This window comes from Phycodurus eques, chromosome 10 (assembly GCF_024500275.1).
Source record: "Phycodurus eques isolate BA_2022a chromosome 10, UOR_Pequ_1.1, whole genome shotgun sequence".
Taxonomy (NCBI): Eukaryota; Metazoa; Chordata; class Actinopteri; order Syngnathiformes; family Syngnathidae; genus Phycodurus; species Phycodurus eques.
The window spans coordinates 14702304-14725774 of record NC_084534.1 but is presented as its reverse complement, the minus strand read 5'-3'; the positions used below and the strand labels follow the sequence as shown (position 1 = coordinate 14725774).

Here is a 23471-nt window from a genome sequence, read left to right as displayed (position 1 = left end):
CCCCCAACAAAAGTTTAGTTTTTGGAGTAAACCTTGCTTGAAAACGGTTAAACTTCATTTTATTCTTACTTTTGGAGCCGCCAGATGCCTATTCGAAAATACGTGTTTATGCTTGTTATGCTTTATTACTGTAAGGGGAACATGAGTCCAAACGTGGAAAACGCTCGCCGATGGAGTGAAGATATTATGGAGTCAGCTAGCTCTGGATGCTAGCTAGCTAACTAGCCTGGAAGGTAAGAGGCAAGCATTGCATTTAAGTGTTTGTTTCAGCAGCATTCCATGCATATGCATATAACTTATACTAACAGTATACTCAAGACCGCTGGAATCAGGTGCTGCCTTTCCACATGAATGTAGAGTGGTAATGATGGCTAAAATCTCACTTTTTAAAGCAAGTTTCACATGTTAAGATGGCTCTGTGCAGTAATCATAACGGTGCACGAAAAAAATACATCTTTATTCTTCAATATCATTGTTTCAGGCCTAATGACTAGCAATTAGATATATGGAGCAATTTACATGTTAGTTCATCTGTTTTTTTCCACCTAGATTATTGACCCTTATTGACATAAAATGTGTTGCACATAATCTGTGTTTGATGTATCAGCATCTTCATCATTTAGTTCACGTTACACTGTACATGACACTATTGTTACTACCTTTCTCACATATACATGTAGTGTACTGTTGACAGTACAGTAGTTGAGTGGTTAGCAAATCTGCCTCACAGTTCTGAGGTTCAGGGTTTAACTCTTAGCTCCGGCCTTCCTGTGTGGCCGATATTCTTCCTGTGCTTGTGTGGGTTTTCTTTGGGCACTCAGACTTCCCACACATTATGAAAATGTACATTAGGTTAATTAAAGATTCTAAGTTGTCCATAGGTGTGAGTGGGAATAGTTGTTTTTCCTATCCCAGTGGTTCTCAACTGTTGTTACCCCAGGGCCCGCATTTTCCTATTGTTGCAAAGTCACGGACCACTTTTATGGAAGTTAAGAACAATACTTTTTTAAAAATTATTATTAGAACTAGCATCTGAAAACACATGTACAGTATAGTATGTTATTTTTGAATGCCGTTTCAAATGAATTTCATATCCCACCAAAAGCATATTGCTAGCTATGACACTCACTAACCAGAGACTGAACTGCACTATATTTGTTTATAGAGTAAACTAGTGACTAGAGGACTAGTGAGTAATGTTTCCTGTCGCTTACCTAATATGTTCCATGTGGGAATTTGGTACGCCTCTTTAGTGTACTGAAAAAAATCACAATATGAAAACATGTCTTTTTTTTTATTCGCTATCCACGACCCACCAGTTGAGAATCATTGGTGCATTCGATGGCGAGGAGTCCAGGGTGTACAGAGCCTCTCGCCTCTGGGATAGGCTGAGTATAATAGTATAGTATAATAAGCGCTATAGAAATGGACAAATCTACTGTTTTTCTGACTGACACATTCAAGGGTAAAGAGGCAATGTCCAAAGGTGCATCATAGAGATAAAGAAATGCAGAGAAGCGATGGGTTTGCAACATCCTCTTTCTGCAGAAAGGTTCACCAGTGTACGAGAAAATAGTGGTACTTGATAGTTCCTCTTAAAGCGTCAGCCTCACAGTTCAATCCATTGACACTGAACATGTTGCATGTTCTCCCCGTGCCTGCGTGGGTTTTCTCCGGGCACTCCGGTTTCCTCCCACATCCCAAAAACATGCATCAATTGGAGACTCTAAATTGCCCGTAGGTGTGAATGTGAGTGTGAATGGTTGTTTGTTTGTATGTGCCCTGCGATTGGCTGGCAATCAGTTCAGGGTGTACCCCGCCTCCTGCCCGATGATAGCTGGGATAGGCTCCAGCACGCCCGTGACCCTAGTGAGGAGAAGCGGCTCAGAAAATGGATGGATGGATGATAGTTCCTCTTGTGTGTGACTGACCGTGGGATCAAAACAACTAAGCGGATTTGAAGAGATAAGACTATACAGACCACTTTGATGTTGATATTGAAATTCTGTTTGTTTAGTTGGGTTTGTATTGCGTCCCAACCATTAAAATTGTCTACAGTCCCCACATTCCAAAGTGTTGGCCTGAGGGCAAGAGGTCAGCGGTAGCTTGATCCCTGATACCTTGCTTGCTCACGGCATGCACACTCCTAATTATTTTTCTTTTTCGGGCCCAATGTATGTGTTGTTGGTTTTTGGGCAGTTAAAAATTGAAATGGTGGCAGGTGTGTGTTGACTCCCATATATTATTATTTTTATATTTTTATTTGATGTTCATGCTCTGATTTAAACATAAAAAAATCAGAAGTTACTCACAAGTTACTCTTTACTGGAGTAGTTTTTTCATTGAGTACTTTCTTACTCTTACTCAAGTAAATACTTGGATCACTACTTTTTACTTTTACGAGTCATATTATTCTAAAGTATCAGTACTCTTACTTGAGTACAATATTTGCCTACTCTACCCACCTCTGCTCTTCACACATTCTCATTGAAATACAGTATGAATAATAAGAAAGGAAGTTGTCGGTAGCCACACTTTTGGGAGGAACTCACCTTGCTTTGTTTGTATTATAATGGCCAAGCCACATAATTTCATCATTGACCATCATTGAAAAAAAAAAATAGGTCTATACATACAGTACAGTATTTAGCTAAATATGTTATTTGCAGAGTCACTGATGGTGTAGTGGTACACTCGCCTGACTTTGGTGCGGGCAGCGTGGGTTCAGTTCCCACTCAGTGATGGTGTGAACGTGAGTGTGAATGTACCCTGTGACTGACTGGCGACCAGTTCAGGGTGTAGTCCGCCTATCACCCGAAGTCAGCTGGGATAGGCTCCAGTGTCCCGCGACCCTAACCAGGATAAGCGGTGTTGAAAATGGATGGATGGATGGATGGATGTTCTTTGCATTTCAACCGTCCCTGAGGAGCAGTGGGCAAGATTGTTGTCACACTCAATCCAGTTCTTGTGTCAGTAGTACCTTGGTAAGTAGACTGGAAATTAGCCTTACATGTTTTTAGTTGTGGGAGGAAACTGGAGCACATGAAGAAAAGCCACAGGGTCATGGGGGAAAAAAATGCAAACTCCACAAAAAAAGGCCCGAAAGTCCAGTGTTAAGAGTGTCGCATGTTGGAATCAGACCAGAGACCTTCTTGTTCTGAGGCATCAGTGCTAAGCACTCTACTACTAGGCAACAGGACCTCTTTACTCAAGTCAAACAGTCCATTTTGGATTATGATCAATAAACAGAATTGTTAACGATCAGTTAATGTATTAAACGACTATTATGCCCATTCTGAGTATATATAGATGTTTAACTACATATTAAATTTTACAAATACAGTGTTTATATGTAAAGTTCATGTCACTACACACCGGCACCAGTCACCTGGTCATACACTTGTAAAAATGACTTGAGATTATTTGAAGAATTTGTTTAGCCAGCTGCTGGTTTGCAGACACAAAGGTCTCTCTCTCTCTCTCTCTCTCTCTCTCTCTCTCTCTCTCTCTCTCTCTGTCTCTGTCTCTGTCTCTGTCTCTCTCTCCTGCTTTAGAAAAGCAAACCACCAACTGGTTCCACTGGACCAGTCTTAGATGAGGGAACTAAACAGCTTGACTTGGCGACAGAATGAGAAAGATGGATTAGAATAATTATATCTTTTTAGTAGTTTTACCTAACATACTGATGGACTGTACTGATTAAAATAATTTCCTGGCAGATATCTAACATTTTGATTGTATTTTGGCTTTTAATTCTAAGCTACAGTAGCAATGATGGCAATCATCACCTGCATTTCTCTTAGCTCCTTTTAGATTTGATGATGCTACCTGGCATGCAGCCTGTTTAAACAAAATTCCAGCATTTTTACGGCCATACTTTATTGTAATCACAGCTTTAACTCATTTACAAAACACCCAGCCAACAATTCTTGGCTAATACCTGTAGATTATATCGGGAAGCAGCTCTGCCTGTTTGGTTTCATTCTTTACTTAAAACATGCCATGGAACCTTTCAGGGGCAACTAAACCTTTGGCTAGATGCCGGTCCCCCGCCAATTTGTTCAGATTTCAAAACAGTTCTACCTATAACAAATAATGGAGATAAAATGCTAAAACATACAGACTAAAGAAGCTTTCACATTCACACTATGGGCAATTTAGTGCACATAAGGATGCAAACTCTGCACAGGTACAAGGACCAGATCTAAGATTCAACCCCAAACCCTCAAAACTGTGAGGCAGAAATGCTAATCACTAGGGCACTTTGAGATATAGCATTAAACTGTTTATCACCGTTTCAGTTTTCCTGATTATTTTGTTTTTGGGAGGGTGGCGTGGCTAAAACAGTGCCGAGTGACATACTTGGGCGTTCCAGCATGACCCTCTCACTATATACTGTACATCCATCCATTCATATTCTACCGCTTCTCCAAGGTCGGGTCGCAGGGGAATAGCTTTAGCAGTATATACTGAACAGTGCCTTGAAAAAGGTATATGTACCCATCTCAAATTCTTATTTTTTTGCATAGTTTCCCCACTTTAATGTTTAAGATCATCAAAGTAATGTAAATAAAAACAAAGATAACCCAAGTAAATATAAAATAGAATTTTAAAATGGTGATTTTATTTATTAAGGGACAACAAAATATTCAAAGCTACCTGACCCTGTGTGAAAAAGTAATTCCCATTCCCCCCTCGTTAAATCATGAATTTATTGTGGCTAATAAAATTTTTTAGGAAAGCTGAGTTAATTTTTACTGACCACACTCAAGCCTGGTTACCTCCAGATCTGTTCAATCTAGAAATCACTTAAATAGAACCTGTCTGACAAAATAAGTCAGCTAAAAGATATCAAAAAGTGATCCAAAGAAATTCAAGAACAGATGAGAAATAAAGCAATTGACATCTATCAGCCTGGAAAGGGCTAAAAAGACATTTCTGAATCTTTAAGACTCTAGCGAACCACGGTAACAGCCATTTTCCATCCACAAATGCAGAAAACATGGAACAGTGATGAACCTTCCAAGAAATGGCCAGTCTACATAAGTGACCCAACAGCACAGCGAAGAGTTATCCAGGAGGTCACAAAGGAACCCAGAACAACATCTAAAGAATTACATGCCTCTCCTGCCTCTGTTAAGGTCAGTGTCCATGACTCAACAATAAGGAAGAGAGACTGGGCAGTAATTGCATCCATGGAAGAATTCCAAGGCGGAAACCACTGCTGACCAAAAATAACATAAAGGCACGTCTTACTTTTGCCACAAAAAAAAACAAAACATCAGAATGTTTCCCAAGACTTTTGGGAGACTATTCTATGGACTGATGAGACAAAAGTTGAACTTTTTGGAAGGTGTTTGTCTTGTTACATCTGGCGTAAATGAAACAGCATTTCAGAAAAAGAAAAATAGTGTGATTGTCTGGGGCTGCTTGACAACTTCAGGACCTGGAAGACTTGCTGTGATTGATGGAACCATTAATTCTGCTCTTTACCAGAAAATCCTGAAGGAGAATGTTCGACCATCAGTTTGCGACCGTAAGTTAAAGCGCACTTGGATTCTGCAGCAGGACAATGATCCAAAATACACTAGTGAATCAATTTCTGAATGACTTGAAAAAAAGTGTGAGTGGCCTTGTCAAAGTCCAAACTTGAATCCAATTGGAATGCTGTGGCATGATCTCAAAAAGGCCGTTCATGCTCAAAAACCCTCCAGTGTTGCTGAATTAAAACATTTCTGCAGGAAAGCGTGAGCCATCTCCACATAGATGTGAAAGACTCATTGCCAGTTATAGAAAATGCTTGATTTCAGTTGTTGCTCCTGAGGGTGGCCCAACCAGTTATTCGATTTAGGGGGCAATTATTTTTTCACACACAGCCAGGTAGCTTTGAATATTTTTGTCCATTAATAAATAAAATTAACATTTAAAACTTGTCCTTGAAGTCAAGTGTCTCTGTTATCCGGACCTAGACACTGACATAACGAGTCGGTGATGTATTGGGCGAGCCTGGCACCCGCTGTGATTGGAAGCTTGTTAGCCCACGAGCTAGCTGGTGGCTAAAGCCTCTTGTCGTGGTGTGGAAAAGCCCTGCAACAGCTCAGTGGGTTATATTCCAGGCACCGGAGCCTTTAAGATGATCATGTTTTGGCGGCTCAAACATATAGTGATGTTTCGATGTAAGAAAGATGCTCGACATATGAATGTATTTTATTGACAGTTGACACTTGAGCGGGGCGTGGTTTCATCGCCTTCAGCGTACACACCCACAGCATTTTAGAGCTGAGAGAATAGCTTGATTTTTCAAAGTTTTGAAGCCTAATTTTAAATACAGTACTTGGTAATTTGTTTTATTCAATCAAATTTGGTAGGTTGTTAACAACACTCTTCTCTTGTGGTGTGTTAAATTGTTTACAAGAACTTTAAGGATATTGAAATGTTAATGTTGCGCTGTATTAAATATAGCTAATTTGATGGAAAGAATGTTCTTCGGATATTAAATTGGACAATGTGTGATATTTTTGGGTGCATGTGTCCTTAGTTTGAACAAAAATTTTTAATTATGATTCCTGTTTTTTCACTCATTGTAAGCTGTCGTGGTTCATTTGGCTGGCTTCTTTGCAGGCAGAGTGGGTACCGTTCCTACTCAATGATGATGTAAAAGTGTGAATGGCTGACTGCCTTTATATATATGTGCCCTGTGATTGACTGGGGAGCACTCCAGGGCGTAGTCCACCTTTTGCCCAAAGTCAGCTGCAGGTCCCCGTGATCCAGAGCAAGATAAGCGGTGTAGAGAATAGATGGATGATCAAGTCATGCTTTATCCATCCATCCATTTTCTGAGCCGCTTCTCCTCACTAGGGTCGCAGGCGTGCTGGAGCCTATCCCAGCTGTCATTGGGCAGGAGGTGGGGTACACCGTGAACTGGTTGCCAGCCAATCGCAGGGCACATAGAAACAAACAACCATTCGCACTCACAGTCATTCCTACGGGCAATTTAGAGTCTCCAATTAATCCATGTTTTTGGGATGTGGGAGGAAACCGGAGTGCCCGGAGAAAACCCACGCAGGCACGGCGAGAACATGCAAACTCCACACAGGTGGGGACGGGGATTGAACCCGGGTCCTCAGAACTGTGAGGCTGACGCTCTAACCAGTCGGCCACCGTGCATGCTTTATTTGTTTGATAAATGAAGAAATTAAAAAGACTTTGGATCTTGGAAATTTCTGTTGTCTCTTCTTTGGGCCCACCATTCCACAAACATCATTGAATTTGAATAATTTGTTTTTGCATGCTAACTAGCAAACAAACAAGCAACAATGAAAAAACTCGCTCGTGGAAGTCATTAACTGATTGAAACAGTTGCTCCCCCTATCTTCTCTTGAGCAGCTGTTTTGCTGGAGCAGAGTCATGTGAGAGGTTCTTTTTAATGTCTGGGAATTGCAGGACCTTTTTCTGTACATGTATGTCTATGTGTCTGAACACCCACGACATTCCTTGAAATCCTAAATGAATATTGAGATTCAGAATGAATGCAAGCCATGCAGTGAAAGAGCAGGTGCTGTTGTGGGTCTCTATAAATCATGCAGACTATCCCACCCAGCATGTGTTTCACCCCAGAAGTAATGAAAATGGCCTTGTAGGAAGGACGGAAGGGTACAAGCTCTGCTTCAATCATGAGTGAGCCATTAGAGCATCCAGGAGATGGCACTAGTCATAAACTGACCAGATAATGAAGAAAGATGAATGGTCACACTGTTTAATTAGGATTTGTTATAAAGAGACCAGAAAAGCCCATTGGTGTCACATCGCTGACCACAACTTGTGGCCTTTCTTCCCTAATTTGACTCTTTAAATTAGTTCAACAACTGTGTTCTCCTGCCACTCTTGAGTATTCTTACTGTGTTACTTTTAATCAGGCTTCCCCCCAAAGGGCACACTTCGTCAAGTTTTCCTCCCTCAGCCATCACCGATATTGTTGCAATGAAATTCCCAGTAACCTGCTCATTGTTGTTGACACAGTTTCAAAATCAGCTGAGGGTTACACGATACTGACGCTGCATGTGGCCACTCCCTTTAAGCAGGAAGGCAGTGCTTTCTTCTGTGGGCCAGGCTTTCATTCCTGTCCGGACTCAACAGTGGCCAGCCTTCTATCAGCACACACACTCTGAGGGACTATTCACACTTTGAAGTTTTGCAAATCTTCCAAAAGTAAGTACATTCTCATACAACCTGTCATTTTTATTGCAGTTGTGATAATTCTTTAAAAAAAAAAACTGATTTAATGCAGATCCCTCTTTGTTTGTCTGTTGTTGTTTTTTTAATCCAATTTCCCAGTTGATGTGATTATCAGTCCTGAGATTAGTAAGTTATGAATAATGCTTTATGATGAAAAACGTAAATGCCTTTAATGGTGTTACTCGGTACAATTATTTTCTTCTGACCATACAGCTGTGGTCCAAATTTTGTGAGTTAGTGTCTGTGTGTGACTCACATTGCCTCTATATTGTTGTAATGAGCAGTTAGAATTGCTTATCTGAATTCCAAAGAACTTTGGTCTGTTCTGTTGTAAATATTGAACAGGGTATTTGCAAATATACTTACGCTTTAAAAATTGCTTATTATGGATTTTCAGCAAGTAGGATAGAGACGTTAAAAAAAAGATGTTCTTTAACAATGGTGAAGTAGCAAATTTGGTGAAAAGCTGCCAAACTGACAAAAATTTCCAAATAAAAACTGTTCTTGCAGTCTTTATCACGATTCCAATCGCTGGGCACACATAAACAAATAACCATTCGCACTCACATTCACACCTACGGGCAAATTTAGAGTCTTCAATAAACATACCACACATGTTTTTGGGACGTGGGAGGAAACCGGAGTGCCCGGAGAAAACCCACACAGGCACAGGGAGAACATGTAAACTCCACACAGGCGTGGCCGGGGATTGAACCCTAGTCCTCAGAACTGTGAGGTAGATGCTCTAACCAGTCGTCCACCGTGCCGCCAAGTTGGGACGTTGTGTTAAACATAAATAAAAACAGAATACAATGATTTGCAAATTCAACCTAAATTTAATTGAATACACTACAAAGACAAGATATTTAATGTTCAAACTGATAAACTTTATTGTTTTTAGCAAATAACCATTAACTTAAAATTTTATGGCTGCAACACATTCCAAAAAAGATGGGACAGGGTCATGTTTACCACTTACATCACCTTTTCTTTTAACAACATTCAATAAACATTTGTGAACTGAGGACACTAATTGTTGAAGCTTTGTAGGTGGAATTCTTTCCCATTCTTGCTTGATGTACAGCTTCAGCTGTTCAACAGTCCGGGGTCTCCGTTGTCTTATTTTACGCTTCATAATGCGGCACACATTTTCAATGGGCGACAGGTCTGGACTGCAAGCAGGCGAGTCTAGTACCCGCACTCTTTTACTACAAAGCCAAAGTGTTGTAACGTGCAGAATGTGGTTTGGCACTGTCTTGCTGCAGGAACAAGATGTTGCTTGGATGGCAGCATATGTTTCTCCAAAACCTATATCTACCTTTCAGCATTAATGGTGCCTTCACAGATGTGTAAGTTACCCGTGCCATTGGCACTAACACAGCCCCATACCATCACAGATGCTGGCTTTTGAACTTTGCGTGTTTAACACAACGTCCCAACTTCATTGGAATTGGGGTTGTATAATACTAGATTCTACATGTACTGTCAACATGCATATGAATGAAAATGTATAATTACATTGTGTTTTTAACCAACTGGCTGCTTCAGTAACTTTTTTTGTTTCATTATTTGCCACTCCAATCATTGGTTTGATGGAGAAAGTAATTGTTACTGTGTTCAAAAAACAAAAAAAACAATGCTGTTTTAAAAAACAAGATAATGTTTATAGCTGATGATGTAATTATTCAGAACCAACTGTAATTGATGTACGCAGGTTGAATTGTTAATTTTTTTCTTTCATTCTGTTGATTTCAATGTTAAATATAAAGGCAAGGCCTTGATCAAACCATGAACTTGTTGTTTGACTTTTCTATCCATGGTTAAAAGAAAAAAATGTTGCTATACTGTAGTCATTGTTTAAGCTGGTTCATCATCTGTTCTTTATCTATGGTGAAAGCAATGTGGCAACACAGTGGCCAGTTAACACCTTAGCAAGTCACAGTCATATCAGCGTAATGCAGGATGTGTCATGTTTCATGTCATGTCTAGGCTGATAACAGGAGACATTTTTTATAGAGGCACTTCTCAGCATGCAGCCGTACAGTGTGCAAACAAGTAGTAACATTCACATTGTAACTTCTTGGCTTCCCACGGCTATCCGAGCTGAACCTACTCTGCATGTTGGAATGCGCCGCTGCCACGCCACTGCATTTCACTGATCCCTTTTAGTTAATAATCGAACCAGGAGTTGTGATACTGGCATCGTATGACAACAGAGCAGTCACAGGAAACAGACCAGACCTGGCTACACACACTCGCTCTGCTGTAAACTATGACTCCACCTGTGTGAGTGTAGGATCAAAGTGGGAAGTCACTCCTGAGTCATTCCAGCTACAGGTCACATGGTTGGGTAATAGTAGGTACCGTAATTTCTCGTGTATAATGCGCATTTCTCCCCCCCAAAAATTGTCAAAAGTCAATGGTGCGCATTATACATAGGTATAGGGGCAAATGGGGGGGGAACTCACATTTTATAAATGTATGCCGCCATCTCGTGGTTATGAAAAAGCTGTACACTTTCATTCCAAAATGCCACCGCCACCTAGTGCTTGTAAAAAAGGTGCAGCCTACACTTTCATTTCAATATACGGGTACGTATGACTACATATATGTACAGTTGTGCTCATAAGTTTACATACCCTTGCAGAATTTGTGAAATATATTTTTTTAAATATGACTGACTGAACAACAACCATAATTAATTTCTTTATGGTTATGTTTTGTTGAATGATAATGCTTTTCTGAAATGCTTGGCCGTTTAATTTGAATTCCATTAAAATAAAATTCAATGTGTTTCGCCTGGTCCTTCATGTTTTCTTTCAAGAATTGTACTCATATTACAAATTCTGCCTGGGTAATCAAATATATGAGCACCACTGTGTGTTTTCTAATGTACTAAATAAAAGTAGGGCTGTGAATTTCAAAATAAGAGCAAGTAAATAAAAAAGAAAAAGGATTACGTGTTCAAATAACATGCTTAACTTCAGAATAATTCTTTGAAAAAAACCTAACAAAATACAGATAATACTTCATGTTTTGATCATATAGGTCGAAGCAAAATCATGCATTGTAAAAATGCATTATACATAGGTAGAAGGGTTTTCCAGAATTTTGAGGTCAACTTTGGGGGTGTGTATTATACATGGGTGCGCATTATATACGGGAAATTACGGTAGGTCTATCAGAGGTACCAGACCTCTGCTGATCTTCTATTAATGTTCTCCATCTTTAGTCCGTTGATGTTAACTCATTAAACATTGTTGGCAAGGCTCTTTATTTGTTTTCCGTACCAGATTTACAGTGTTTATGTCATCAGTTTTAAAATTATTGATTGATTTTGAATCTGTCTATACAGGACATGGTGATCATTATGTTTCCCCGCCACTGAAGAATAGTAATTGAACAGTATGGAAGGCAACAGCGAGATCAGCGATACTGATAGCGGCATCATCCTCCACTCTGGTAAAACATGTTTACAGCGTTCATTTAGTACACACTCATGCGCTTGTTGCATTATTAATCGTCTTCACTAAGAAAAGATCATTTTCACATTTTCACTTTATGCACATCCAGCCTCCCAAATGTATCGTTAAATCACACAATATATTAGCATAATATCAGAAACAGTAAAAGGATTTGGTTAGTGCCGGGCTTTGTTGCTGTAGTTGGCCTTATGCTTTGGGCAGCTTTCATGTGACAATTTAAGTTCATTTACATTACGGAAGGGCACATTAACCTACTTACTGATGTTTGAGAACTGGGTGAATTCTGTGGAATTGATTGATTAATTGTGTCTTGAAGCAATTGAGGTTAAACTGAGTACTTGATTTGGAAATTGAGCAACGCTTTGTCAACTCTTCTGGGAACTATTCCCGTTGTTCTACTCAATACAACAGTGGAATGCAACAAAGCAGCAGTTCACAACATTCAAAGAGTCTGCTATTTAATTAATGATTAAAAAAGACAATAATCTTTTACAGCAGTATTTTGTTGTGTATCTAAAATAGTTTGTGGTAGTTTTGGCTACCTTTTTTGGCAAAAAGGGGGAAAACATATTTGGAACACCTATAAATATGACTTAGCACAAAGTGGAAACTATAACCATCTGCAACCTAAACATCACTGACATTAGGGCTGGGTGATATTGTCTTTCATATCACAGTATAATGAATGAATCCCTTCATGGTAACGTGAATGTCAGTCAATAATGACCACAATTAGAATTTTTGTTAGATCTTTTGTTTTGGACCTCATGCAGATGTACCTAATGTTGGGGCCTGTTAGTGTACAGTACTGTATGTCTTTGTCCTTTCACCACCAAAAACTGACAACCCTCTTTGACGCAGGTAATAGTATACAATCATGTCTATAAAGCCGTGATTGTGAACATCAAAGTGTTACTGTGAAACATAGTTTCTTAAATTATCAGTGGACTGGTTCAATGGCAAACTTTAAATTGGGATAGACATTGTTCATGTCGAAAACGCAAAATGCTTTTTCTTATAGATCAGCAGTGTTATTTTCGTTGTAATGTGTACTGATTAGTTCTGTCCTGTGTGACATTCCTCTGGCCTTAATTGACCGCGTGGTGCCTGCTCCATACAATGAGAACATGTCCATCCATCAAGAATAGCTGTTTGTGTCTCAAGGATGAGGAATTCTCTGCTCTATTGTCACATTGCCACACTTCTTTCCTGTTGACACATCAGATGTTTGTCAGTACCTGCAGGGATTCTGTTAATAATCTCTAAAGGTATGCACTGCTCAATGCATTCTGCTCCAAGACACTCCCCTAGCCCGGAGACTAAGCCTCATGTTGTTTGTCTCCTAGGCGACAGACAGCACTAGCTGAACACTCACTAGCTGTCAATAGTCACACAGTTTTATTCTCACATTATAACAATGACAAAAACACATTTAACTTTTTTCCTAATAGTCATCTTTTTGTTTAAGTGGGTTCCACTGTGGAATCTAAAATTCATACAGTATTTCTGTCCTGTCTTTTTTTTTTAGATTTGAGATATTTGAGAATAAAGTCATAATTACAAGAATAAAGTTGAAAGAAATATTACTTGTAATTTATTTCTGAACTATATTTCTTACAAGAAATGAACATGAGAAGAAAGTGTATTGCATGGAGTTTTATTTATAATTCGATATGGGCGCCAGGATTAGCCACCAGTTTCTCAAGCCGTCTGGGAACCGCATTAACTGATTTCACAAGGAACTCTTGTGGGATGGAAGACATAACTTCTCATATTCGCCCTTGAAGTTCTTCCAAAGTCATTGGTTTGGTAGAATAGACTTGCTCCTTTAATCATGGAACATACACAAAAACAATTTGAAAAATATTACAACATATGAATAAATTATAAGTTTATATATCACCCTGTATCTAAAGTTTGAGAGTGACATTGGTTGATGTTATTTTGTCACATCAACACTGTCATCAGTGTGAAGTTTGTCATTGTGTAAATGTTTGTGCATGGTCCTAAGAAAGAATTATGCACACTGAAAGTCCACATTTCTTCAGTTTGTTCCATCACATCAGAAGTGTTTTTAACAAATATTTAATGATATTACCTGATTCATATATAGCAAGTCTCTAGAAAGCGAAAGCGGCTGCTTGTCTCAGGCTTTCACATTTAGGTTCATGTGGGGAATTTGAATTATTGTATTATTCCATTGTTTTACTTTGCTTTCTGTTTGACTCTAATCTCATCATATTCTCTCCTTTTGTTTTCCACATTATGGCTTTATTCTCATAAATTGTGACTTTTTGTTGTGAATATTTTGACCTAATTTTTGTAATAATCCCATTTCTTTTCGTGATACAACACCTTTTTTTCCAAAAATGCAATTTAATTCAATTTTTTTTCTTTTTGTTTGTGGTTGTACGCTCAGACAGCCCGACATCGCATACAAAGGATCTGAACACGCACACGCGAGCCATGAAGCTAAAGCACCAGGCGCTCCAAGACCAACTCGAGCTGTGCCTCCTGGAGCTGAAGAAACTCTGCATTCGTGAAGCAGTGAGGAATTTTGGATTCATTATTGTGTGACTTGACCATAGGAGTCTTGTTCTGTTGAAACCTTTTTAACTTTTAACAGTTGATACATCATTTGGAAAGATGTTATTCTATCATTCTCGAGCTGTGCCATACCAGCCATCACATTTTTATGTGCAATGGTTCAACTTGTAATGATTGTTGAAACATTTATTGCAAGTCCTTAAAATAACATGATGAGATGCTTCTGAGGTTGACTGCACAATGTTGCTTGTCTCTTTTTTTAACTTTCAGTCTACACTCATTTTTTCAGACAAGCCTCACTTTCACGTCAGTATTTCTAAACTCCCACTCATCCACATGATCAGAAGAAGCTGGCAGTTTGTAAGATTTGTCATACGGAACACTTTGAAAATCACCAATCTTCATTCAGCAAGATTAAAGAGATTTAGGGAGCAAAAAGGGAAGTTGACCTTTTGGAAAGTATGAATCATCCACTAAATATAATCGTGGTTCTTTTTGCCCTTTTGGCCTTTTTAAGGAGTTTGTTTTCTTTACAGTTTACATCCTTAAGAATAGATACGTGTTTTTTGAGTGTTAGCCATTGCAAAACCAGAGACAAACTATGATTTTTCATTCCTTTTTTAACATTGCAAAACTGGGCATTTTCCTTAATTTCTCAGTGAATGAAAAGTAAAAAAGAATGAAAAAATTCAGTCCGGCGCAGACATATCTATATGAAGGTGTACGATTTGATGCTCATCCAGATTAGGATTGTTTGACTTGGAACTTTAAGTCATGGTCATTTCATTTGCTTGCGTTCTTTCTTTCAGTTGCATTTCCGCTTTATAGTAAATAGCCTCTCTCATTTAAGGATGTGATGGCCACATAAATGTCACTAATTTTGAAACTGGATGCAAAATCTGATTTGGGAATCTGTGCCAAAGTGTGGTTGCTTAAAGGTAAAATCCCAGAAGTGATCATTCTTTTCTGCTAACACTCGGGCTGGGCACTCGTGTCGGGACCTGCTAAGGTGATCTAATCGGACGCACCGCGCCCTCTAACTCACGTCACTGTGAGAAGGTAACGTGTAAACTCACTGGCCATCTGCATCAGCATGACTCAAAGATGTAGGGATTTTACGAGTGATGAAATCAGAAACCTTGTGTCATCATGCACTTGGTTTGCTTTGGACATGGTTACCTGATGTAGATAGGTGAGACCACAAGAATGTACTGTGACGAGAAATTGTGCAACAGACTGCCAGAACCTACAGTATATGCGGCAACGTGAGGAAAATGGGGTGTTTATGTAGTGGTATCCAACTTTCCCACCTGAATGATTTCTGCATATGTGAGCCACTGAACCTAAATGATGCATTTGCATTGGAAATTGTGTCTGCTCTTTGTATTCATCATTTCATCTGTACAAAAATGTGTTTTTATTCTGGTTCACTCTCTTTGCTGAGAAATGTTATTTGTGAATTTATTTGTGTTGTTAAGGAACTGACAGGCCGGCTCTCAGGAGATTATCCTCTGCTGCCAGGAGAGAAGCCTCCACAGATCCGGAGACGCATCGGAACTGCTTTCAAGCTTGATGAGCAAAGCATCCCCCGGGGAGTGAAGGTATAAGAACACATTGATTGAATCTGTGACGGTCTGTTTTCAAACAGCATTCATAACCCATTTTGTTCTACCTTTGCAGGAGTCGGCCCTAAATCTTGTGGATGCCGAGTTGGCTCTTCAGTTTAAGATCTATGAGGCAGCACGCAAGCTTTGTGAGGAGAACCACCTGAGTAAGGCTGTTAGAAAGAGTCGACTGAAGCAATCTCAGCGAGAGGAGAAGAAACTCAAACATTTACAAGAGACTGCTTTCCATCTGCGGCTGGAGCACGGCCGATCATCACCTCTTCCTGCTTTTAATATCCCACGACAAGGTGAGTAAGTGCAGCCTATATCAGCATCAAATCATACATTTATTCAGTGGGTATAAGAAGTCTGTACATCCTTATTGAAATGGCAGTTTTTTGTGACATAAGAAATTAGACCAAGTGTAATCATTTCAAAACTTTTTTCCACCATTAATTTGGCCAAAACCAATACAACTCAATTGAAATTTTTAAAATCCTTTTGAGGGGGAAGTCTAAACAGACAACTGAGATGTAATTGCACAAGTGTGCACATCCTCTGAGTTGTGCTGTGTTCAAAATTAACCAATCACTTTCAAACACATGTTAAACGGGGGTCAGCACACACCTGCCACAATTTAAATTGCCTCTGATTAGCCCCAAATAAAGCGCAGTTGTTCTAGTAGGCTTTTCCTGACATTTGGTGATGACCAGTTTTGTGTTTGTGCCAAACTTACCTTTTGGAGTTACAGCCAAAAGTTCAACGTTGGTTTGATCGGACCATAACAAAATCTCCCAAACACGTGGGAAAATGCGTTGTGGTTCATCACCAAAAGAACACAATACCTACAGTGAAGCATGGTGGTGGCAGCATCATGCTTTCTATTCTTTTTCTACTTGAAGTGGGGCCTTAGTAAAGGTGGAGGGAAGTCTAAACAGTCTAAACAGTACCACCCAGCATAAAACCTTCAGTCTTCTGCGAGAAATGAATATAAATGTTAGGAAAAGCCTATTAGAGCATCTGAACTTTAAATGGGGTTAATCAAAGGCAGGTGTGGCAGGTGTGTGCTGACTCCCATTTATCATGACTTTAAATGTGACTGGTTAATTCTGAACACTGCCACGTTCCAGCATCCCAGTCATAAGAAGGGGTGCATACTTGTGCAGCCACATTATTTCAGTTATTTATTTGTACTTACCCTCTCAAAAATATGTTTTTTCCAATTGAGTTGTACAGGTTATACTTTAGGTCACATTAATCTTAGTCTCATTGTTTTATATCACAAAAACCTGGCATTTGAACAATAGGCTGTAGACTTTGTATATCCTCTGTAGATACACATCCAGTGGTGTTGTGTGAGTTGTCAGCGCAGTAATTGCGCCCTTTATTCTCTGGAGCTGTAGCCCTGTCTGAGGCCTACAGTATAGTCTTGAGTCTTTTTTTACCCTTTAGGCCAGTGATGGCCAAACTTTTGTGCTTAATGGCCACATTTGATTTTAATAACGGACAGATGGGCCAGGTCTTTTGAAGATAAGGAAGATAAGGAAGAAAAGAAAATAATTAAAACAGGTAAAATTGATAATTTTAAATAAATTATATTAATATTCTGTTTTTCTTTCCAAATATAATTATATATAATACATTATTAGTAGTATATAAAGTAATTTATTCTAATTATTTAATTGTATTATTCCTAATTAAATACATTATAATTAATCAACCAATTAGTTGATTACCACCATGACTAACCAGGGGCTCTTTAAATTGAATGGGTCCCGCCTCGGCTTATGCTCTGACCCACTACAGGGGCTCTTCCATCACAAAGTGGCGGTACCGCTGTACTTACTGTTTTTTTATTTGAATCTGTTTTTCATTTGAACGTTTTGTATTCATTGCCTATTAATGTTTTTTATACAAATAATTACTGTAATGACTTTACTATTGCCTAACATACTAACATAGGTTCGTGATAGGCTATAGTATGTTCTCACCTTTGTACAAATTGCACAAAACCAAGTAATTTGTGCAAGTCATACTACTGTGTGAGGTCAAAAGAGCATCGGGATTGATGCATCACAGGTGACTCAAAGTCTGTTTTGCTTTTGTTTCTCAGATCTTGTTGCGTCTGATGACAGCTCTTTATCTGATTCAGTGGTTCAAGACGAAGGTAAGGCCCAAAGTTTACAAGGAAGGATCTGTCGAGATGTGTGTGTTCACTGTTAACTGTATCATATTTGTAATTAGAAGGGCCGAGTGAGTCTTCACAGCCATCCTCAGTCCTCCCATATTCAGGAGAGATGGACTCTCCACAGCCATCCACTGTGTCTTCAAAGTCCTACACAGACGGTTCCTATCGATCACCATCTGTGGGGCCTCAGACACCAAGCTCATCGCCTCATCCTAGCCTTGACCTTTCAATGAGTTTTAACTCAAGCCCCGCATATGACCCGCCTCCGATCCAGCACTCCCCGTGGTCAGAGACAAGCCTTGACCAGCCATACCAAAAGAGCAAGAAGTCACGGTCCTTCTCCAAAGAAAGGTAATGGGGACCATCCATTATGACACAGCTCTCAAGTTTCCCTTTTGGACAAGGCACTACGCAGAGTATGCAGCTACTAGTTTTATTTGTAAGCTTGTGAACTCTCTTTCCTATTATTGACAATTAAAAGTAACAAGAAAATTAACAGTGACGCAACTTTGGAAATTAAATAATCCTAAAAGTCATTCAGTTTCCTTAAGTTTACCAGTGAAATAGCATTGCTCTGTAGGAAACTTTTTAAATTGCCTACCATCAACTTGTGGGTGTTCCAATTCTCAATTTTGTTGTAGAGTTTGGCCTTATCTTTTACCAGTTATCACTTGTTTATAACATCGTGAAGAAAGGGGAAAAAAATCTCTCAGAACTTAGGTTCATTTTATCCCCCATTCTTAACTCCTCTATTATGACAAAGGTTTGAGTCGTTTAAGATCCACTATCTACTGGTGGATACGTGGTACAATGACCAAACGGAAAAGACAGAACCCTACATCACGGAGTTGTAATATAGGGTTACCTGCCTTGTTGAACTCTAATAAAGACTCAACACTATATATTAAAGGCCCAGTATATAGGATCGTGTTTTAAAAATGTAGGTAACAACTGTAAAAGAAGTCATAGTTTTCAGTTTCACAACGCTTTGAAAATAGTAAACACTATTACAGTATTTGGGGTCTGCATTTTTGGGGGGGTCTAAATGTTTTTCAAGTGAATTATGCAGCTGAGTATGTTTTGGCAGATAAAATATGTGAAACATTTGTTTTACTCCAGTCCAGCCAAGAATGAGTTACTACCACCACTGGAGGCTTGCTTGCCACTTTCTGCTCTGCCACAGCAGCTCTCCCATTTGAAACTGAGCCGTACACAGTCTAACAGCACGCCTTCCACGTCCGAGATGCGCATACACAGGCAGCTCTCTCTCAGGTACTACAATTTGTCTGTCAGCATAGAATTCTAGTTCTAAAGAGTATCTGCTTTGGAACATATACAGTGGATATGAAAAGTCAACACACTCCTGTTCAATTGCCAGGTTTTTGTGACATAAAAAAAGGATCATCAAATAAATAATTTAAAACATTTTGCACCATTAATGTGAACTATAATCTTCACAACTCAATCGAAAATATTTTTAAAATCTTCTTGTGAATTTAAGTAAAGATAAACAACTGAAATAATGTGGTTGCACAGGTGCGCACACCCTCTTCTAACTGGAATGTGGCTGTTTAGAATTAGCCACTCACATTCAAACTCATGCTAAACTGAAGTTGATTTCATCTAACCATAACAAATTTTCCCACTTGTGTTTGAGAGATTTTGTCATGGTCGAATGAAACCAAGGTTGAACCTTTTGGTCATAATCCCAAAAGTATGTTTGGTGCAAACACAACACTGCTCATTACCAAATGAACATCATATCTACACTGAAACATGATGGTGGCAGTGTCATGCTTTGGGGCTGTTTTTCTTCAGCTGTAACTTGGACCATAGATGATGTGGAGGGAATTATGAACAGTTCCAAATACCAGTCAGTGATATCACAAAACCTTCAGGATTATGATAAAAATCAAAAAGAAAATTAAGGAAAAGCCTACAAATAAAACTGAACTTTACTTGGAGTTAATCAGAGCCACTTTAAATTATTGCAGGTTTGTGCTGACTCCCTCCCATTTTAACATGAGTTTGAATGTGATTGGTTAATTCTGAACAACGACACATCCCTTGATATAAGACGGTGTGCACACTTACGCAACCATGATATTTCAGTTATTTATTTCACCTTCCCTCGTGAAAAGATTTATAAAATACATCGATTTGTACAGTATATAGGTTACATTCATGGTTTTGAGAGGATTTATCTCAGACTGTTTTTTACATATCACAAAAACATGGCATTTGAACGTGTATGTGTAGACTTTTTATATACACTGTAGATGATTCCTTGTTAGCTCAGTTTAAGTACATCCTGACATCCTTGTGTGACTTGCACAGGATATCTAACCCTGAATCTTCACTCGGACCAGACAAGGACCGTGGTCGCGCCAGGGGTCGAAGGAGGCGACTGACAGATTTCAACAAAATACCCTCAGAAGCTTCTCCTCTAATGTTTAGTTGCGTAAACAATGCAGGCTCTGAGGATAGCAACTCCGAACACTCGTTTGCATCCTACAGCAGCTCCCCCAGTCAAGAGCTGCCTTGTGATTTGCCTAAACACTATCAGGCTGCCTCCCCGCTCTCTGCTCCATTTGGTAGCTACGGACCTCAAGCCTCCCCAAATTCTGGAGTTTACCACAGTCCCAGACACCAGTCCAATCTAAGTGTCCACAAAGCCTATTACAATGAGGAAGTGGTTTACCCTCCGTATGTAGACATGCCATGGAGCTATTACACCTGTCAGTCTCCCTGCCCCCCCAGCAGATATGAGTACCGCTACAAAGAAGCTTCTGTGCCCCTGCAGAGAGCAACAAGGCATTTGGCTCCTGATAGCAGTCACTCTCCCCCCTCAGCACAATGGGATCATCCACAGTACCACTCCAACTGCCTCCCACGGCAAGTGGTGAGCGAACAGCTGAAATCGTGGCACTGGCGCAGTCAGCTCAAGGGACCCAGATCACGTTCACTTGACAGACAGGGAGCAGTAAGGGTAAAAAGCATGGCGGCTCTGGAGGCAATCCGATATCAAAATCAGAAGTACCAGGAGCAGGTAGGCAAAACTTTTGTTGCTTAGTTTAGCCTCATCATCAACTTTCCTAATAGAATTACGCCAGCACCTTTATTTATCGCCTGAGATTTACCATTCTGCCAGACAGCATTACAGAATGAGATTGTGTTTTCAAGGGATCTCCAGTTAATTATATGTATCACTCACTTACAGGTCATTCAAAGAAGAGCTCTTCAATTGTCCACAAATGACTCTCAAGAACACTGGCCTGTAGACGATGGCACTCACTATATGAGTCAAGTGTGACACTGTGAGAGTGAATCGGTGTGGGCCAAGTGAGAGAAATCTTACTTGATTTCATTTGGACTCGTTGAAAAAATCAGCAGTTGAATAATCAAATCTCACCTGTATGGGGGAAAACAATGCAGGCTATATATGATTTTGTGATGTTTTGAGATAAGTGTCACAAATTTGGAACGTGAACATATGAACTGAAGGGGCCAAATAACCATGGTTACTTACAGCAGTGTTTTACCACTAGGTGTCTTCAAACTGACACCATGTTGACCATACTATTTCAAGTACTTGTATGAAGAATATGAACCACCATTCTAAGATATTGTAAATGACTAACGTGCCCTAAAGTGTAGGTAGAATATTTTTGTGGTGCTGGATCAATCAGCATGCCAGTTTTTCTACTTTGAAATTGGCATAATAGTCTTGTTTACCCACAATTACTTTTTTTTTTTTTTTTTTTTTAAATATACCATCCATCCATTTTCTGAGCCGCTTCTCCTCACCAGGGTCGCGGGCGTGCTGGAGCCTATCCCAGCTGTCATCGGGCAGGAGGCGGGGTACACCCTGAACTGGTTGCCAGCCAATCGCAGGGCACATAGAAACAAACAACCATTCGCACTCACAGTCATGCCTACGGGCAATTTAGAGTCTCCAATTAATCCATGTTTTTGGGATGTGGGAGGAAACCGGAGTGCCCGGAGAAAACCCACGCAGGCACGGGGAGAACATGCAAACTCCACACATGCAGGACCGGGTATTGAACCCGGGTCCTCAGAACTGTGAGGCTGACGCTCTAACCAGTTGCCCACCGTGCCGCCTTAAATATACCAGTTCTTGTTGATTACTGATGTGCCCATGACTTAACTAGTTGAAACTATGCTGCTGCTCTACTAACACACAGTACATAAGATTCAAAGTAGCATGGTATGAAAAAAGACGATGCTTGGCAGCTATGTACATGTCAAATGAAAATATGTGAGATTGTGATTACAGACCAAATTTTAGTTTGGCAATGTGTCACGAAGTAGAAGTTGCTACAGTTTAACGACATTCACTCACAGCCTCTTACTGCGATATATTTATCTGTTAATTTATTTGTGCTGTGAAATCAACTGAAGTCAGACTTGAAATCAGTGAAGCTGCAGGGTGAGTTTATGAATGCATGATGCAGTAAACAATTGTATAAAAGTGCCCAAAATCATGTTTCCTTGTGTGCATTTTTATTGTCTTATTTTTTTATTTAACCATTTTAGATGCTGTGGTTAAAATGAAACTCTTGTTGTAATATTGTTGCATATGCGGAAATGTTTTCATGTGGAATAAAGTATTTTTACGACTGTATTCACTATCTTTATTGATGCTTTCAATGCCCAATATCAACAGCTTTTGTTGTCTGTCTCACCAAGGACTTGACATGATGAATCATGATGTGTGTGATTAACAACATACTGTGATTTGGATTTCAAAATACTTGATTTTCCAAAGTATACTAATAACCTGATTTTTTTTAAACTGTGCTTTTCAATCTGCTAAAGGAAATAAATAAACTAATCAATCATTTAATCAAGTTAAGACAGAGCTGTTGTGTCAAACTTGACAGAATTTTACAAACTGACAGTAACCAAATTAGAGTTCTCCAAACCTTTTTACTGCAGGGAGGGTGGTATTATTGACAGCTTCACTTTGAACGTGATAAAAATAAGCTTCTCAGTTTTGACCTCTTGTTGCAATGAAGAGCGTATTTGGGTATGTATAATAGACTAAGTGAATTATAGGACTTGAGTACCGTAATGTCTCGTGTATAATGCACATTTTCCCCCAAAAAAAATCAATGGTGTGTATTATACATAAGTATAGGGGAAAACGAAAAAGACTTTCCCATTTTATAAATGTATGCCGCCATCTCGAGGTTATGAATGAGGGGTATGTATGACTGCATAATATGTACAGTTGTGCTCATACAGAGCCTATCCCAGCTGTCATCGGGCAGGAGGCGGGGTACACCCTGAACTGGTTGCCACCCAATTGCAGGGCACATACAAACAGACAACCATTCGCACTCACAGTCACACCTACGGGCAATTTAGAGTCTCCAATTTATGCATGTT

The 23471-nt window shown here is 39.5% G+C and overlaps 1 protein-coding gene across 7 annotated transcripts; it reads left to right on the top strand.

The window, feature by feature from the left end:
* Positions 1-22704, top strand: inavab (innate immunity activator b). Of its 7 annotated transcripts, XM_061688861.1 has the most exons (12): positions 1-233; positions 4998-5141; positions 8082-8208; positions 11591-11697; positions 14140-14267; positions 15746-15868; positions 15948-16179; positions 17985-18038; positions 18116-18410; positions 19179-19331; positions 20397-21108; positions 21280-22704. In XM_061688861.1, exons 4-12 carry the CDS (start codon positions 11643-11645, stop codon positions 21370-21372), a joined length of 1845 nt encoding a protein of 614 aa, XP_061544845.1. In that variant the 5' UTR covers positions 1-233; positions 4998-5141; positions 8082-8208; positions 11591-11642; the 3' UTR covers positions 21373-22704. The 7 variants fall into 7 exon arrangements, with proteins under 7 accessions (XP_061544845.1, XP_061544846.1, XP_061544847.1 ...); XM_061688862.1 differs by lacking the exon at positions 4998-5141; XM_061688863.1 differs by lacking the exon at positions 4998-5141 and having other exon boundaries at positions 8079-8208.
* Positions 22705-23471: the final 767 nt, after the last annotated feature.

What these genes read in the sequence shown, in the direction of transcription:
- inavab (XM_061688859.1), top strand. Translation starts at nt 15,542, where the DNA reads ATGGGGTGTTTATGTAGTGGTATCCAACTTTCCCACCTGAATGATTTC. An exon ending in GCATCCCCCGGGGAGTGAAG is followed by an intron (nt 15,869 to 15,947) that starts GTATAAGAACAC and finishes CTACCTTTGCAG; the next exon opens with GAGTCGGCCCTAAATCTTGT. An exon ending in ATCAGAAGTACCAGGAGCAG is followed by an intron (nt 21,109 to 21,279) that starts GTAGGCAAAACT and finishes ACTCACTTACAG; the next exon opens with GTCATTCAAAGAAGAGCTCT.